We start from the raw sequence: 17,904 nt of genomic DNA, 5'->3' as shown, positions 1-17,904 counted from the left end.
GTCATCCAGGACCCTCCGACGCCTCGACGTTAGGAGCGCCTTCGCCGACGCCAGACGACCCCACAACAATGAAGCTCCAGACTCTGCTATGAGCTTAAAGGGGGGAGGGAGGTGTAAGTTAGTTGATAGTTAGGTTTCAGTACAACCCTGCGACCTTGCCTCTTGACTTGGCATCGCCGCCTCGGGCGTTATTTTTCCTGCCATTGTTTTCGGCATTCCCTCAGTCAGTCTCGAGTGGACACGCACCGCTCGTCCGCCAACTTTGTACGCCACTGTATTTCCTGCAATAGACTTCTAAAGGACCTTTGGGGTTTTCTTGTACCAACCCTTCCTGCATGTAAAGCCAGCCCCGGCAGGTACATAGAGTTTGGTTGTTGGGGTGGTGGTTATCGTTATTGTTATTTATTTTTTTGTTTATTATTATTTATACTACTACTACTACTACTACTACTACTACTACTACTATTACTACTACTATTACTACTATTACTACTACTATTACTACTACTACTACTACTACTACTACTACTACTGTTAATAGAAATAACAATAATAATAATAATAATAATAATAATAATAATAATAATAATAATAATAATAATAATAATAATAATAATAAAAACAATATTTCAATTCCTCCTCCTCCTCCTCCTCCTCCTCCTCCTCCTCCTCCTTCGTTGCTACCGCCTCCGCCGCCACTATCTTTTACCTTTTCATCTTCTTCTTCTTCCTCCTCCTCCTCCTCCTCCTCCTCCTTATTCACGTCCTTTTGTAAACACCACAATAAGCCTTTAGAATTTAGTTTCAAAGAAAGGACGATGGTCAGTGATATCATATATAGCCTCTCCTCTCTCTATCTCTCTCTCTCTCTCTCTCTCTCTCTCTCTCTCTCTCTCTCTCTCTCTCTCTCTCTCTCTCTCTCTCTCTCTCTCTCTCTCTCTCTCTCTCTCTCTCTCTCTCTCTCTCTCTCTCTCTCTCTCTCTCTCTCTCTGATGGAGGGTACGATGGTATATCCGCCGCGGAGACATGGCCGGACGGAATGACTCACAATACCGTTATTAAAGCTCGCCTCATGTTTCATTAGTAACTGGAGACAACTTCTATATTTATTTCTTTTCAATGCGACTTTTCCCTCAGCAAAAAAGGAGTGGTAGGTGTGGAAAAGTACTTGTTAATAGCCGAGGTGTTTCAATCCTTATAGTTCTACTCTATTAGTTTCCTTCTTTTCCTATAGTTTTTTTTTCGTAACTTTTCTCTTTATACGATTCCCGTCAGTTCTATTTTTATTTTCTCTCCACAATTCAACTTTTCCACAAACAAGAATCAATAATAAAAATGAGTAAGTACTTTGTGGTATCCGAAACGATTCAGTTCTTATGCTACTGCTCATAATTTTCTTTTTCTTTCTTTTCCTTTAGTTTGTATTTTTAGATGATTTCCGTTGCTTCTATTTTCTCTCCTATGATTCAACTGTACCCTGACTCCTCCTCCTCCTCCTCCTCCTCCTCCTCCTCCTCTTACTCATTTCCCGTGGTGAGGGAGATACTGGATTACCGTAGTTTTTTATTTAATCTAGTCATTACTTGAAGTGTTCTCAGCGGTCTAATATTCGTTTTTTCGAGGCCTTATTGAACGTCACAATGCGTTCTAAACTTAACTTAATCAGCCTCTTTCCAATTTGACCTTTTTTATGTATCGAATCCAACCTGCCGACTGATATACCTAACATGTTTTCTTGATATTATTTAATCTACCTTGAAATTTGATGTTTTCTAAGCCTAATTCAACTTGCCTTTCTCTTCTGAATGCAAGAGAAGCGACGAGAACCTCCATCTATAATCTTATATACTCTCTCTCTCTCTCTCTCTCTCTCTCTCTCTCTCTCTCTCTCTCTCTCTCTCATCACCCATACAGTAACCCAAACCCACATGACCTCATCTTTTCCCTCTCCTCCTCTTCCTTTCCCTTTCCCTCTCTTCCCTTTCTCCTTTTTTTCCCTTTTCATTCTGTCCCATTGCCTCGCCTTACCTCGCCTCGCCTTCCAATAATTTTCTGCTTCATTCCTTTTATTCCCTTTCCTTCCCTCTCTTCTCCTCTCTTCCCTATACTTCTATCGCCCCTATTCTTCTGTTCCCTTTCCTTCCCTTCCATTGACTTGCCCTGCCTTGCTTTTCCTTCTTATTCTTTCCCTTCCTTCTTTCCCTTCTCTTGTCTTATGCATTTCCCTTCCCTTCCCTTCTTGTCTTGCTCTACCATGCCTTGTCTTCTATTTTTTTCCCTTTCATTTCATTTCCTTTCCATCCCTTCCCTTCTGTCTCTTCCATTCCATTACAGTCCCTCCCGTCCCTTCCATCACATCCCTTTCCTCACCAGCCACGACACAGTCACACGCATTTCAGCATTTTCTCCTGGTTTAGTTTATTTCCTTTTTTTTTCTTTCCGTTTTCCTCCCTTCTCTTCCTTTTTCCTCCCTTCCCTTCCCTTCCCTTCCCAGCCCTTCCCTCCCCTTCCATTTCCTTCCCTTCCCTTGACAGCCATGAGACCACCACCATCACATCCCTTCCTTTCTCTTCCCTTCCCTTCCCTTCCATTCCATTCCCTTTCATTCTCTCTCCTTCCCTTCCCTTCCCTTCTCTTACTTTATCTTACCTTACCTTCCCAACCCTTCCCTTCCCTTCCCTTTCCTTCTCTCTTCTTCCCTTCCCTTCCCTTCCCTTCTCTTCCCTTCCCTTCCCTTCCCTTCCCTTCCCTTCCCTGACCTTCCCTCCCCTTCCATTCCCTTCCCTTCCCTTGCCAGACACGAAGCACCACTACCATCACATCCCTTCCCTACTCTTCCCTTCCCTCCCCTTCCATTCCATTCCCTTTCCTTCTCTCTCCTTCCCTTCCCTTCAATTCTCTTACTTTATCTTACCTTACCTTCCCAACCCTTCCCTTCCCTTCCCTTCCCTTGACAGCCATGAGACACCACCAGCACCACATCCCTTCCCTCCCCTTAGCTCCCCTTCCCTTCCCTTCCACCACCGCCGCCGCCGCCACACGCATCTCCGCACTCCCCCGGACCATAAGACGAGGTATTAGTCCGGTAAGAGCAGGTCTATTTTACCCGTGACTGACTTTAATGCTCTTGTAAGACCCGATGATGACGGCGGCGACCCTGCGACTCGAGCTTTGTGTGGGGGAGTTGATGGGCGCTTCCCCGCCGTAATCTCCGCGAGTTTATCTGCGTTAGGGAGATATCACGGCCTGGTCTTGGGGTCTGTCTTTTTGTTTTGGTGCGGAGGTGAAGGTGAGAGCCGGGAGAAGAGACACACTGACAGTAAGAATGAGTGCATGGTTGAGTTTCTAGTTGACTGGTTGACTGACTGACTGAGTGGAGTTGCTGGAAATGAATGAGGTTTGTTTTTTAGTATTGACTGACTGGGTGACTGACCAGCTAACAAGCGCACTGACTGAGTGAGTGGATGGTTGACTTTCTGGCTGACTGGTTGACTGACTGACTGATTGGAGATGCAGGTAGTGAATGTTATCTGTCTTGTGGTACTAATGCGCTGACTGATCGACTAACTAACAGAGGTTTGACTGAATAAGGGACTGAAGTGTATTTCTAGCTGACTGATTGACTGATTGACTGACTTACTGACTGGAGATGCAGGTAGTGAATGAGATATGTCTTGTGGTACTAATTGACTGACTGATCGACTAACTAACAGAAAATTTGACTGAAAGAGACTGAGTTAGGTTTCTAGCTGAATGGTTGAATGACTGACTGACATGAGACGCGGGTAGTGAATGATATCTATGTCTTGCGTTAGGTACACAAATTCAACTAATAGGCAACAAAAAAATCACACGACGAATCCAACACAGACAAAAAAAAAAGGATAATGAAGAATGAAAGTGAGCTGACCACACGGCGGACCTCAAACTAGGACAAAAATGAGAATGAGGAGAACAATGTGGCCTGAAGAGTAGACACAAGCAAACACCCGCAAAAAAAATGATCTCTGACGAACTGCGCGGGAGGTCGGTGTCCGTCAGGCAGGGACTCGGGTCGATATTCTGAGACACTTTCGTTTCTCACATCAGCTATTTCTAAAGGTTAAAAGAGGGGATCAGTCGGGTTCTAATGAGTGTTTCTTCAGGTTCACGGCACAGAAGAAGGGTCAAATTACCACCAGGCTCATAAAACTATTAATGGAAATGCCTCAAACCCCTACGAAAGCCTTGTAATTATGTGAACTTTGGTGATGAGATGTTTAGTATTGCGGCAAGTTGATTAGACACAACTTTCCCGGAAGCCACAAGAGCGAGGCGAAGCAGAACAAGGACACCAGCACCGCCTGACTACGGATGATCGGAAAACGCAGCGGATCATTACCGAGGCCACGCGAGGTGCTCATCATCCTCAAGCAAATGTATTTATTACAAAGCGTTCACTGTACCGCCACGGCCACAACGTAATGCCTTTAACGTTCTTATTTTTATTTACGTTTTTTTTCTTTGTTTGTTGGTTGTTGAAAATATTAATTACTGAGAAAAATAATTACAGCTGACATTATTAACGGTATCCAAAAATCCTGAGACTACAATATGCTTCTCTCTCTCTCTCTCTCTCTCTCTCTCTCTCTCTCTCTCTCTCTCTCTCTCTCTCTCTCTCTCTCTCTCTCTCTCTCTCTCTCTCTCTCTCTCTCTCTCTCTCTCTCTCTCTCTCTCTCTCTCTCTCTCTCTCTCTCTCTCTCTCTCTCTCTCTCTAAGTGTGTGTGTGTGTGTGTGTGTGTGTGTGTGTGTGTGTGTGTGTGTGTGTGGCACGTGAATAAGCAGGAATTCAACAATACCAACCATAAACTGATACGTAAGATCAATATGTGCAATAATTGATAATAATATATGGAACTGAAGTAACAGAACCCAACACTGGGCTTTCCCTATAACATATCAAATGGTGTTACAGTACATTATCGGCCAAACCTTCTGTAGCACACAAACACAAAATTAGGTCGTGGATGTAATGTTGCTCTGTCAATACCGAACACAAGGAAAAAGCGGTATTCGTGTAGCAGGGAAATGGCGTTAGGCCCTGAAGTGGTCACCCGCACCCCGAGATCATTCTGTGGCAGGCAAACGTAAAATAAGGTTGTGAAGGTAATGTCGCTCTGGCTATCGCGAACAAAGCCAAAAAGCGATATTTGTGAAGCAAGGAAATGGTGTAAGGGCCTGAAGTGTTCGTCTGCACCCCGCGATCATTCTGCAGAAGGCAAAATTAAAACAAGGTAGTGGATGTACTGTCGTTCTTCTTATACAGAGCAGAGACGAACAGCGATATTTGTGAAGCAAGGAAATGCCGTTAGGCCCTGAAGTGGTCACCTGCACCCCGCGGTCATTCTGTAGCAGGCAAATGTAAAACAAGGTCGTGATTGTACTGTCGTTTTCTCAATACCGAGCAGAGGCGAAAAGCGATATTTGTGTAGCAAGGAAATGGTGTCAAGGCCTGAGGTGTTCGCCTGCACCAGCCACCATTAAGGCTGCAACGCGGCGCCCGGCAGATTCCCCCCCCCCACAGGTGTCCGGCCAGCCTGTGCCCGAGCAGAGAACCACTCCGCTAATTACTCCGGGGACGGAGCCGCGCGAGGCCAGGGTGGCACTGGTGTCCTCTGCATCACAATGGGCTTCGGGGAGTTTCTCATTTCTAAATTCAGATAAAACAAAAACTTGGAATAACTGGCAAGAAGTAATTTTGGGTAAACGCATTAGCGAGTCATTAATAAAGGGCAGACCTGCGGGTAATTTCCTGGTTTCAAAAAGAGGGGAGAGGTCTCAACAAAGGGTTTCTGGGAACTTCTCACTTCGGTGGAATTGAGAAAAAAATAGTAAAATAGCCGGCAAAACAAAATCGAGGTTAGAAGCATCACGCCGCTGTCAGTAACGGGCAATTTTGTGGCAATTTCCTTTTCTTTACGCGCGGAAAGACTGATAGAATTGTAACCGCTACTATACAAAAAGCTTCATAGTTAACAAGAATCTACGAACGCTATCTCCCAGAGGCCCATTTCCTTACTCCTTTCCTTCCTCTCCCTTCCCTCTCCTCCTCCTACTCTTCCTTCATCTTCCCGAACACCTCCGCTTCTCCCTCTTCATTCCTTCTCCTTATTCATATCATAGTTCACCACCTCCTCCTCCTCCTCCTCTTCTTCCTCCTCTCCTTTTTCATTTAATCTTCCACCCCCACCACCTCCACCAGCACCACCCGCTACTAGAACTGCCATCATCTTCTCCATCTCCTCCTCCTCCTCCTCCTCCTGCTCCTCCGCCTCGTCCTCCTCCCTCTTCCCACGCATTCCCTGTTTCAGCAACTTATTCAGGCTTAATCAGGAAAATAGGTTGAATATGAGCGAAGAAATGTGAGAAAGTGAAAAGAATGAGGTAACGTTAGGTTTTTCTTCTCTCTTTTCATCGTCCGACCGTCAAGGATGATTATACAGAGATATGAATGTATGTAAGGGGGGGGGGGTAAGGGGGTTTTGTGTGTGTGTGTGTGTGTGTGTGTGTGTGTGTGTGTGTGTGTGTGTGTGTGTGTGTGTGTGTGTGTGTGTGCGTGCGAGATAGATCACATATCCTTAAAAGTTATTTTCCCAAGAGAATGAGAGCAGAAACAAGGAAAAAAAAGAAAAAAAGAAAGATGGAATGAAAGAGAGAAAGAGAGAGACTGAACAAATAGTAAGATAGTAAGAAACAGATGGAGAGAAAGTAAAAAAAAAAGAAAGACAGACAAAAAGACAGACAACCAAACAGATGCTAAGAAACAGACGGAACGTAATGATAAAAATTGAATAAATAAAATACAGCGACCCAGAATACTTCATATACCAACCACATTAAAATTAGGCTTTATTCCCTATTTTTTTTTTTATCACAGCTGAGGAAATAAATTAGTACATAAAACTCTCTCTCTCTCTCTCTCTCTCTCTCTCTCTCTCTCTCTCTCTCTCTCTCTCTCTCTCTCTCTCTCTCTCTCTCTCTCTCTCTCTCTCTCTCTCTCTCTCTCTCTCTCTCTCTCTCTCTCTCTCTCTCTCTCTCTCTCTCTCTCTCTCAACCACTAAAGTTAAATGGTTCAATGCGTGGGTGTCAAGAATTTTTGGCTTGAAACTAATAAGGTTGTCACTTCAGAAAAGAGAGAGAATGACCTCAGACTATATCAGGGGTCTTGGGGGGCCATAGTGGTAATTACAGGTAACACTCTCCAGACAGGTAGAAATATTGTGTCTATTACGCTCTCTCTCTCTCTCTCTCTCTCTCTCTCTCTCTCTCTCTCTCTCTCTCTCTCTCTCTCTCTCTCTCTCTCTCTCTCTCTCTCTCTCTCTCTCTCTCTCTCTCTCTCTCTCTCTCTCGTTCTATCTATCTATCTATCTATATACCAACATCCCTCTCCTTACCTTCGTTCGCCTGCTCCTCCGCCTTCTCCTCCGCCCGGGGTCAGAAGAGTCAGTCCACCTGCGAGAAAGAGAAGACGAGGCTCAGGATTCAGCGCGGGGAAATCGGAGGTGCAGGCGCCAGGGGTTACATTGTTGCAGTCCTCGTTAGCGCGGCGTCTTGTTAAAAGCGTCTTAGGTGAGAGACGCGTTACCATGACTAAAGCATAAGGCGTTTTGTATATGCAAGTGCTCATTTTTACTTGGTTTTTATTATTCGTGGTAGAGTGTGACGCGGGAAGGCAGCGAGGGCGACCCGGTTATCACGTTTGTGTCAGGGAGCAAAAGACATTTCCTAAGAACTGAGAACACTTTGCTATTTTTTTTTTTTACAGCTAAGGAGACAGTTCAAGGGCGTAAAGAAAAATATATAAAAAAAACCCGCTACTTACTGCTCCTGAATAGAGGTCAAAGGAGTGTCCAAAAAGAGAGGTCAATTACGGGAGGAGAGGTATCCTGATATTGTTTCATTTTATTTCAGTTATTTTGTTTTTTATATCCGTAAAATATCAGGAAGTAGCGCGTTGGGGTGTTCGCTCACCGGCCAATCAGCGGACCGTCCTGCTGAGGCACCTCGTCTGGTATAACTCGGCACAGGCTGTATAGAAGCACTTTCTAGTCTCACAAAATATTATCAAATGACGGAGTGTTAATTTGTTAAAGGAACGTGTATGTTTGAAATTCAGCACCACATTCTGCAGACGCGCGTAGGAATTATAATGTAATCAGGGCACAAGAAGTGACGTCATGCTTCCCAAGAATGCCGCTGAACACTGTGTAGCTATTATGTGAGGTAAGAGTCTGCGTCAAACACCACATTTACACGTTATGGTAAGTACCGCAGTGTAAGAATACATTGTTCTGAGACACTAGGGAAGTACTACATGAGAGCATTAGAGAACTGTTGAGCTTTATAAAAGAGATGAAAAGTCCTCGTTGTTACGCCGCCAGAGAACCATCTAGCGGTGGAAGGGAATCCAAAAGCCGATACGGTCGATCCTCCATCCATTTCCATTTTCTTAACCTCCTCCTCCTCCTCCTCCTCCTCCTCCTTCTTTCCCCTCCCAACATCACATGATCCATTCTAAGCCTCTGCCTTCCCCTATTTTCCTCCCTCCCCTCGCTCCTCCATGCCAATGCGGGACTTGAGAGGGATGAATGTAAACCAAATTCATTACACAAGTGCTTATATTACCTGAGACGTGTTGTGGTGACGGTGTGGAGCCAAGAATAGCCAGAGGAGGGGGGAGAGAGAGAGTTTGTGTGGGCGATTTGCGCTTTTATTATTAATTTTTTCATATTTTTCTATATTTTACTTTCACCTCCCCCCCCCCCCCCTTCTATTCTACACAACATTATGATTAAGTCTATTCATATCATCTCCTATCTTCTCTTAACTCCTTTCTTCCTTCCTTCCTTTCTTCCTCCATCCCATCTTTAATTCATCTCTCCTTCTTTCCATCTCTCCCTCCCTCCTTCATCTTTCCTCACTGCAATATCTTTCCTCCCTTCTTCTCCTTCCCTTTCCTCCTTTACCTTCTCTCCATTCACATATCCTTCACTACTTCAGTCCCTCCTTCCTCCCTCTCCTGTCTTCTTTTCTTTCATATCTCCACTCTTCTTGCCTCCCTGTCATCATTTCCTACTTCAAACTTCTTTGCCTTACTTCTACCTTCCTCCTCTCCTCCCTTTCATCCGCGTCTCAGTCCCTCTCCTCCATCACTCCCTCCTCTCCCCTCATCCCCCTCTCCTTTCCTTGGGTATCCGCGGCGGTAAACAGGACCATCAGCGCTTGACAATAACACTCGAGAAGCCTCCCAGCGACGGAAATCTCCCCTGGAACATAACATCTCGGCCGTGTTGAGAGGCGTCGTATTCACCTTTGGTTTACATATCCCGGGACAGCTTATCCGCCTCCTTATAGAATCAATATATAATGTTGATGCTTCTCCTTCCGGATGTTCGCGTTCAAGGGTGTTACAGATGATTGTCAGTTTCCATCTCTTCCAGTCCTTCGCGTCTTCATCAGCCACATCACCCCCCCCCCTCCCCCCCCGCATGTCTCCAACAATGCTGGTCTCCCTACTGTCTAGTTAACCCTTCCTTCCACCTTCTGTCATTTCGTCAAGCTACCGTCTTCAAACCACACAACAATGCTGGTCTCCCTACTGTCTAGTTAACCCTTCCTTCCACCTTCTGTCATTTCGTCAAGCTACCGTCTTCAAACCACACAACAATGCTGGTCTCCCTACCGTCTTGTTAACATTTCCTTTCACTCTTACTGGCACCCGTGTGTTGGAAATAACTCCTGAGACTCTTTTCCGCCCACGCCGCCAAGCTTACACTCTCTCCTTCATCTCTCTTCAACACTCTCCGTTACTTTGAACAGCCGACCCCAAGTATCTATTTTCATTCAACTTCACAACCTCGATTCCTTGCATTCTAAACATTCCACTGTCCTCTCTTTGACTGATTTTCATTCCTCCTCTTCCAAGTGCATGCCTCCGCTGCCCCACGCTCTTCTTGACATTCTCTCGCCTCTCACTACAGATCAGAATATTATCCGCGAGCATCATTGCCCGCGGTGTCTCTTGCCGGATCTGGTGCGTCAAGCTGCCCATCACCATTGCAAATAAGGTGCTCCGAGCCCATCCTTGACGTAATCCTGCCTCCACATTGAGTCCATCCGTCACCCACACTGTACGCCTCGCCCCTACCACCCTCAGCCCCCGCCGCAGACCTTCCCCTAATTACTCTGACCCCCACAGCACGCCTGACCCCGGCCACTCTGACCCCCACCGTACGCCTCGCCCCTATCCCTCTGAGCCCCTACCGCACGTTGGGCGAAGCTGATTAGCAAATTACTATTATTTTTCAACTAGACTCGTTTCCACCGCTGCAATTCCCACTTATACATTCATCTTTTCTCCACAGCCTCATTGCTCAAGTTACCTTTGTGCTTCCTAGTAAAATAATTTATAATAATGCAACCTTCTGCTACATGTTATATCATTCGTATAGGAACGCAAACACTTGAATCTTTAGTCTCCACCTTTATCAAGTCCCACCTATGTCCACCTTGGCCCTACCTGCCTGGCTAATTGTCTGCGTTACCTGTGTCTCTGTAAGTAAACTATATCATAAGCAGATTCAACCCTCAGCAATAGGATAAGTTTTTCTCATCTACTTCCAAAGACTCTGAGTGTCCAGTTCCCATTCCTTCACCGGGTCTACTTTCGTCTCACCCGCCGTGTTAAGAAATACAATCTTTACTGCCCATCCATCTATCTCACATACATGCCTTCTCTCCTTATCTATACCCAGTGCTCCTGTGTCCAGTTTCTAGATACACAACTCTCCATCCTCCATGTCCAATACTCCTCTTTCCAGTTTCTACTTCCACCCCTGACATTAACGTCCGCCTACGCTTCACTCTTCACTTCACTTCACGTCAGGCTTCATTTCTTCTGGATCCGATACTTTGCTTCCAATTTCTACCTTCACCCTTAACAGCAACGTCCACCTCCGTTTCACTTGTCTCTATGTCCCTGGTGTGTGTGTGTGTGTGTGTGTGTGTGTGTGTGTGTGTGTGTGTGTGTGTGTGTGTGTGTGTGTGTGTGTGTGTCTCCCAGTAAATCTTTCAATGAAATCAAAACAGCGTCCTTCAATATTGGCAACACTGCTGGCACGTTTCTCTGTCCAATTTCTCTCCTCCTCCTCCTCCTCCTCCTCCTCCTCCTTCTGCTCCTCCTCTTTCCCCTGCCTTAACTCCTCCTCCTTCTCCTCCTGGTTCCGCAATTTTTCTTCTCTCTTTTGCTCCTCAGTTTTAGCTTCATTCTTTTACTTCTCTTTTTCTTTCCACTTTTTAGCACTATTTCCCGTCCTTCCACCTCATTCCTCCGTTTCCTCTTTTTCTTCCGTATTTCAACCTTCCACCCTTGTTCGCGTTCTCCTCTGCCTTTCCTCCACTTCCTCTCGTTCATCCATTTACCGTTTCCTTCTCTTACTTCTCTGTCTCTCCTTTCTGGCACCCAGTCATTCTCACCCTTTCTGCTCAGCGGCTCCCGACAACCAGCCCCAAACACCTGAGACGCCGAGAAAGGGAAAATGAAAGTGAAAGCAAAAGAGAGGAGGAGAAGAAGGACGAGAGAATATACAAGATAACATAAATGGGGGGGACATAGGGGTTGGGTAATGAAAATATCAATATACACAACAAAGAAACAAACACAACTTAAGAAATACAAACAACAAATAAAAAATGAGCGCCTTATACGTAATATAGGGTATATAGAGTAGGATGGGCGAGGTAACGCACCCCATGGCGTATGCCCCAACTGATTGATTATACCTAAGTTAAACTATATGATACACTTTTGGCTACTGAGTGCACATCCTCTCCTCCGAACACAACCGGACACACAACTCTGCGGGAAGGGCGGGGGTAGGCTTGTGGTTGTCCCTACGTGTTAAGAAGCCCTGCATTAGGACGAGGAGGAAAAGATGAAAATGGGGCGATATAATCATTCCTTTGTTCAATGTATTATCACCAGATGTTTTCTCTCTTACTCATGACCCAAGCAACGAGAGGAAGGAAAACGGAAATGTGTGGGTGTGTGTGTGTGTGTGTGTGTGTGTGTGTGTGTGTGTGGGTGTGTGGGTGTGGGTATGTGTGTGTGGGTGTGTGTGTGTGTGTGTCAGCGGTAACCATGAAGAACACTTAGAAGAAGAAGAAGAAGAAGAAGAAGAAGAAGAAGAAGAAGAAGAAGAAGAAGAAGAAGAAGAAGAAGAAGAAAGAAAAGAAAAAGAAGAAGAAGTGGAGGATGAGTAGTAGTAGTAGTAGTAGTAGGAGTAGGAGGAGGAGAAGGAGGATGAGGAGGAGGAGGAGGAGGAGGAGGAGAGATAATGAGCGTCCATAATCACAGCAACATGACTCACAATAAAGTGGCGCGCTCACACACACACACACACACACACACACACACACACACACACACACACACACACACACACACACACACACACATGGAACCTCACGTCCTTTTAAAAGTACAAAAACAAAACGTATGCGCCCAGAACACAAAAGGAAATTTACTGGAAGGCAAGACACGACGGAGAGGCGACAAAGGGGGTGAAGAAGCACGAAGCAATCAGTCAAAGAAACCATTAAAAATAGCAAATTATTGAGCGTTCCGGATCCATCCCGCATCCCATGACATAAGGGGTGCCACTGTGACAAGGATATCCTTCCTCTCGCTATGACGTCAAGTAATATGTCAAAGAGCCTACGCTGCCCCATTTCCGACAATATATAGTAAGGACTTGAGAACAGTTACACGACTGCTCTGCACCCTCCGTTCACTACGCCTACAGCAATATACGAAGAAGGTAAGCCATCGTAGAAAAGGCGAATAGGGACATTAACAAGAAAACACAGACATATTCCTAAGCCTTTCGACGACCAGGCACACACATGACAAGGGTTTCGTGGGAGTTTTAGGCATTTGCAAGGGAAGTTTTACGACCCTTGTGGTAGTTTGACTTTTCTCCTATACCACAAACCTTAACCAACACTCAGAAGAACCCAACTGATCGTCTAGTCGGCCTTTGATAATGGTCGATGGGAGTGGGAGGCGCAAGCGTCTGAGAATCCCGACCTTCTGTCCAACCACCAACAGTGAGAACAAACACTTCCCAATAAGCATGACCACCAGAACCAAAGAGTCCCAGCAACACTCAGGTCCAGCTTGGGTTCCGGGAGCGTTACGAAGGCGGTCAAGTAGAGGCAATATATAGGACCTGTCGACCCATAGAGCAGCAGAGGCAGGACACGGCGTCGTCTGCATGGCACCAAGACGCTTCCGGACAAATAGCATGCGAGGAATGGGATATTGGAAAGATTAGGCGTCGCGGAATATACAGGGAGGTGCTCGTACTATCACGCGAGTTAGTAAGCTCTAGATAGATTCCTCCGCGTGTCAGTGCCTCATCAGACTCCGGAAGGTAGGCAGGGCAGTGCTGAGTGACCGTAGAGGTTTGCCCGGATTGTTGAGAATCACTGTTCGGGTCGTCTTCCGGTGATGCAGGTTCAGGAATAAAGCGTAAAGCATCAACAGACTCCAAAGGGAAAGAAAGGTACGGAAGCGACAGCCGGCCATCGTGCTGTGCCCAGAATGTCTCTCCTGTTCTCCAAGTGGACCTTCCATCGCTTCCTTGGGCATCTTGTGGATTGGCCGCGCGGGTGTTTTCTTTTATTTATTTTATCATATATTGCTTATAGTGACGTAAATAGTTTTCTTTCTCTCACTGTTGTGGTCAATTTTCTTGAATTATCACACAACCTTGCAGAGACTCACCTTCTACTCCGGTCGCCTTTCGCTGATCTTCGTATTGAATGTGTCGAGAAGCGAGACTTAGCGAGGCGGCGTGACCGATACTTAAGACGATATTTTGCCACCATCAATCTCACGTCTGCTCTGTCCGCAGAAACAAGCGCCGGCACCTGTCTGGAGATGGCGGGGAACTGCACAAATAAGTTGTCGGAGGAGGCTCTGCTACACTTCTCCGTCGTCTACATCGTCTTCATCTGCATCGGCGGCATCATCTGTAAGTTTTGAACAGAGGGGAAAAATACCTTGCAGAGTTACGTCTGTTGATATTTTGTAAACATGGCAGCTGGTTGCCTTTAGCTGTTAGGCGGTGAACGATTAACGGGCTGTGGCGAGGCAGGACGCAGCGCGAGGTGAGGTCTGAGTCGCGGCAGACGGCTTCCCCGCGCTGCGTTATCTGCACCGTTCGCAGCCAGAGCTGTGGGCGAAGGAAAATACTGTTGACAGCTGAGCCACTACGCATTATTAAATGACATATTTTCCCCTCTGCTGCGTCACTTTGAGCGTGTTAAAGCCGTCTTCCCTCGTGTTCAGGTAATGTTGTGGCGCTGTGGTGCGTGGCGCGCTGCCAACGCACCATCACTCCCGTCAAGGTGATCCTAGGCGCGATCTTCTCCTGCACGCTGCTCTTGTGCCTGGTGGAGCTCCCATTCATGGCGCACCTCAACCTCGTCATCCTGCGTTGCGATAAAATTCCAACCATGGTCATGGAGGGCGTCCTCATTAGCTGCCTCGTCCTCAGCAACATGGAACTCTTTTACATCTCCATAATGGCGTTCCTCAGGTTTGCTGTGTGTGTGTGTGTGTGTGTGTGTGTGTGTGTGTGTGTGTGTGTGTGTGTGTGTGTGTGTGTGTGTGTGTGTGTGTGTGTGTGTGTGTGTGTGTGTGTGTGTGTGTGTGTGTGTGTGTGTGTGTGTGTGTGTGTGTGCTCGCGCGCGCGCTCCTTAGGTTGAAAATAAAGCACCTTGCACGACCTCTCATGCCTATGAGTTTCACCAGCTATTTTCAGTCACCTTCCAACAGTCAGTGGCAGGTTCCAGCGCTCATGGCACAGGACTGCACAAGCCCCAAACACTGAGGCGCGTGGTCTGTCTTCTTGCAGAGCTCGGGCGGTGTGGGCGCCGCTGCGGGGCCCCGTGACGCTGCGCAGAGCCGTCGCGGTGGTAGTGGGGGCTGGATTCTACTTCTTGTTCGTTACTATGGTACTTGATCTGCACTCTGTTGCTACATTATTTTGATTAGTGTAGATGTTGTTGATTGAATGGCGGCCACGCTTCATGACACACTACGCTTGTTTATCTTTAACACAGGTGAGTCAGGCTTCGCAATGGATGGAGCTCGTCAACGTGAATTATGTCCTTACGAGAGTCTACTGCGTGGTGCACTTCTTCCTGCCCGTGCTCTGCACCATCGTCTGCTACCTGTCGACCATCGTGGCGGTGAGTCATGCGGCGGCTTTGTGTTGAGGCTGTCGCTCACGCCGCCATGAACTCTCGTGGTGGTTAGGGAACTCTATTTTGTGGCTACGGCAATACCATGTACGTTATACCTCACGTTTATGTGGTTTTAGTATATTTTTGCTGACACGCTGAGCCTGACTTGGTACAAATTCTTTTAGATACGTCATCTTAAACAGGTGATGTTCGTGTTCCAGGTGAGACGTAACAAGCGTAACCTGCCCGTCGGTCACCACACGGCGGCAGTGACGCAAGTGACGGACGAGGCGACGCGGGCCATGCTGGCGGTGTTCCTCAGCAACCTCGTCCTCAGCTTCCCATACTCCATCCACTACATCCAACCCGTTTCCTACAGCTTTACCATCAGAGTCGTCATTACCATGGTCTATTTCACGCGTCTGTTCGTCGACCCGTTGGTGTTTGTGTGTTTTAACAGACACCACCGGAGGCACGTCCTGCAGGGCCTCAAGCTATGTCTTGGCCGCAATCCTCGCGAAGAAGGCGAGTCACCTTACACTCAGTCGTCCTCTGCCCTAGGAGTAACGACGAGGGGCGAGGCAAAGCCTCAAGGAAATACTTGCTGAAGATTTTGAAGTGGAGGGAACGGAAGTAGAAGAGAACAGAGCGGGGGAGTGAAGGGAACATTGTGGGAGGAGGGATGGGGAGGACAGGGGAAGAGAGGATAACATGCGCGAAAAGAAGCCAGTAGTGAGGGGAGGGAAAGAGGCAAGACAAGGAGAAAAGATGAAAGTGTAAAGCAGAAACAAAAGAAATTAGAAAGAAAGCAAATAAAAATCAAGCTCTTAAGACACAGAAGCCTGTGATAAAGATGGCGACTGAACGGAACCTGTTGTCGATTATCTGTTCTTGATCAATGCATTGGCTCTGACATCAACTACATGGTTGATGAAACACAAACAAAAAAATAGAAGAAATAATTCGAAAAATGGTGAATATGTTATGCTTAAACATACAACAGAAAAGGCAGCGCCCCGTTTTGTGTGCCGGGCACTGAAAGAACACACTCACGGAGACGCAGTGAAGTGAGGCTCCGTCCCGCCCTGCGACCACAGCAACGCGGCGATGCACGAGTCTCAGGAAAAAGATCTAACAGCCCAGGCGGACGCTAAGGACGTTCAGCTGAACAAGCCAAGGCAAAGGGATCGAGGCGCAGTTCTGTACATCATTTCTTCTGTAAGGTCGATTTGGACTTACGGATTAGTATTTGACTTAGCTTCTACGTGTTTTAGGTATGTAAGTGTTCGCGCGCTGCCAGGACTGTTTTAAATATTTCACAACTGAGGGTAACTATACACATTGTCCTCACCATTGGTCTGTTCACACAAAGTTCCTGGTGTTCTACTAGTTTTGCTTTTATTTTGATCAGTGTTCGTGGCTTGCCATTGTAGAGCCACGTCATCACAGCTTAACTCTGACCTCCAATTATTGTGATTGTGTGTAAATTTGTAACGTGATTATACAGCAGGTTACGCACAGATGGATCTCAGCTGTGATGGATAGTGCACGATTCAGCGGTATAATGTACGCTGGTTCAGGCTGAAAGTAAAGCTCTTGTTGGCAGTAATGTGTAATCCTACTGAATATAGGTACTGATCAATGTTTTGGAGACTGTGATAGGCAGTGATGTATTGGTTTCACAATTTATGCAAAGTACAATTGGGATATAAAAGGTAAAGGAAGGGAACTGCAAGAGGCCAGGAGGATGAGAGTTAAAATAGAGCACCAGACGGGAAAAGAAGTAAATGAATGTAAAATATCGCTTCAGAGCGGAAACAAGTAAATAAATAAAATACAGGTTATATCATTTACGGAATGGGAGATGAATGACAGGAATTACTTGAGGCTTGGAGGATACTTGTGAAAATACGGCAGTGAACGGAAAAAACGTCACGTGATTTGGGACATGAAAGGTAAACAAAGGGAACCGTAAGATGGATGAGATGGATGAGTGGATGAGATGTAAGGATGAAAGTTGAGATATTGCACCAAAGAGGAAAAAGGGAAATAAATAAACCGGGGAAGGATATTTTACTTACGGAAAATGAAATGAATGAAGGGAATTACTTATATGAACTAACCGATATATGTAAAATTACTGCAGTGGACGAAAGCTTTTTTTTTTTTTTTTACAAAGGAGACGGCTCAAGGGCAACAAAGAGTGTAGAATAAAAGCCCGCTACTCACCGCTCCCACAACAGACAAAAGTAAAGAGTAGCCAAGAGAGAGGTCATTTTCGGGTGGAGAGGTGTCTTGATACACTCTAAATGAAAGAGGTCAAGTCATAGGTAGGAGGAAATGCAGACGAAGGAAGGCTGTTCCAGAGTTTACCAATGTAAGGGATGAAAGAGTGAAGATGTTGGTTAGCTCTTGCATAAGGGGTTTGGACAGTATAGGGGTGAGCTAGAGTGAAGAGTCGAGTGCAGCGGGGCCGCGGGAGGGGGGGAGGCATGCAGTTAGCAAGTTCAGAAGAGCAGTCAACGTGAAAATATCGATAGAAAATAGAATGAGAGGCAACATGGCGGCGGAAATTAAGAGGTAGAGGACTATCAGTCAGCGGAGGAGAGCTGC

At 46.3% G+C, this 17,904-nt stretch overlaps 2 protein-coding genes across 2 annotated transcripts in view; one reads left to right on the top strand and one right to left on the bottom strand.

Annotated features, from left to right (window-relative positions):
* The window catches only part of LOC126987604 (head-specific guanylate cyclase-like), a 376,569-nt gene that overhangs the window by 114,314 nt on the left and 244,351 nt on the right, over positions 1–17,904 (bottom strand). Inside the window, exon 6 of the mRNA XM_050844723.1 lies at positions 7,434–7,491. The gene's annotated coding sequence lies outside the window, so the exon portion shown is untranslated. The remainder of the gene's footprint in view (positions 1–7,433; positions 7,492–17,904) is intronic.
* LOC126987606 (uncharacterized) lies at positions 12,753–17,721 on the top strand. The gene is made up of 6 exons (XM_050844727.1): positions 12,753–12,857; positions 13,956–14,075; positions 14,393–14,642; positions 14,961–15,060; positions 15,169–15,297; positions 15,513–17,721. Exons 2-6 carry the CDS (start codon positions 13,982–13,984, stop codon positions 15,897–15,899), a joined length of 960 nt encoding a protein of 319 aa, XP_050700684.1. The 5' UTR covers positions 12,753–12,857; positions 13,956–13,981; the 3' UTR covers positions 15,900–17,721.

Source organism: Eriocheir sinensis, chromosome 65 (genome assembly GCF_024679095.1).
Source record: "Eriocheir sinensis breed Jianghai 21 chromosome 65, ASM2467909v1, whole genome shotgun sequence".
NCBI classification, from domain to species: Eukaryota; Metazoa; Arthropoda; class Malacostraca; order Decapoda; family Varunidae; genus Eriocheir; species Eriocheir sinensis.
This window is presented reverse-complemented; position numbering and strand designations above follow the sequence as displayed.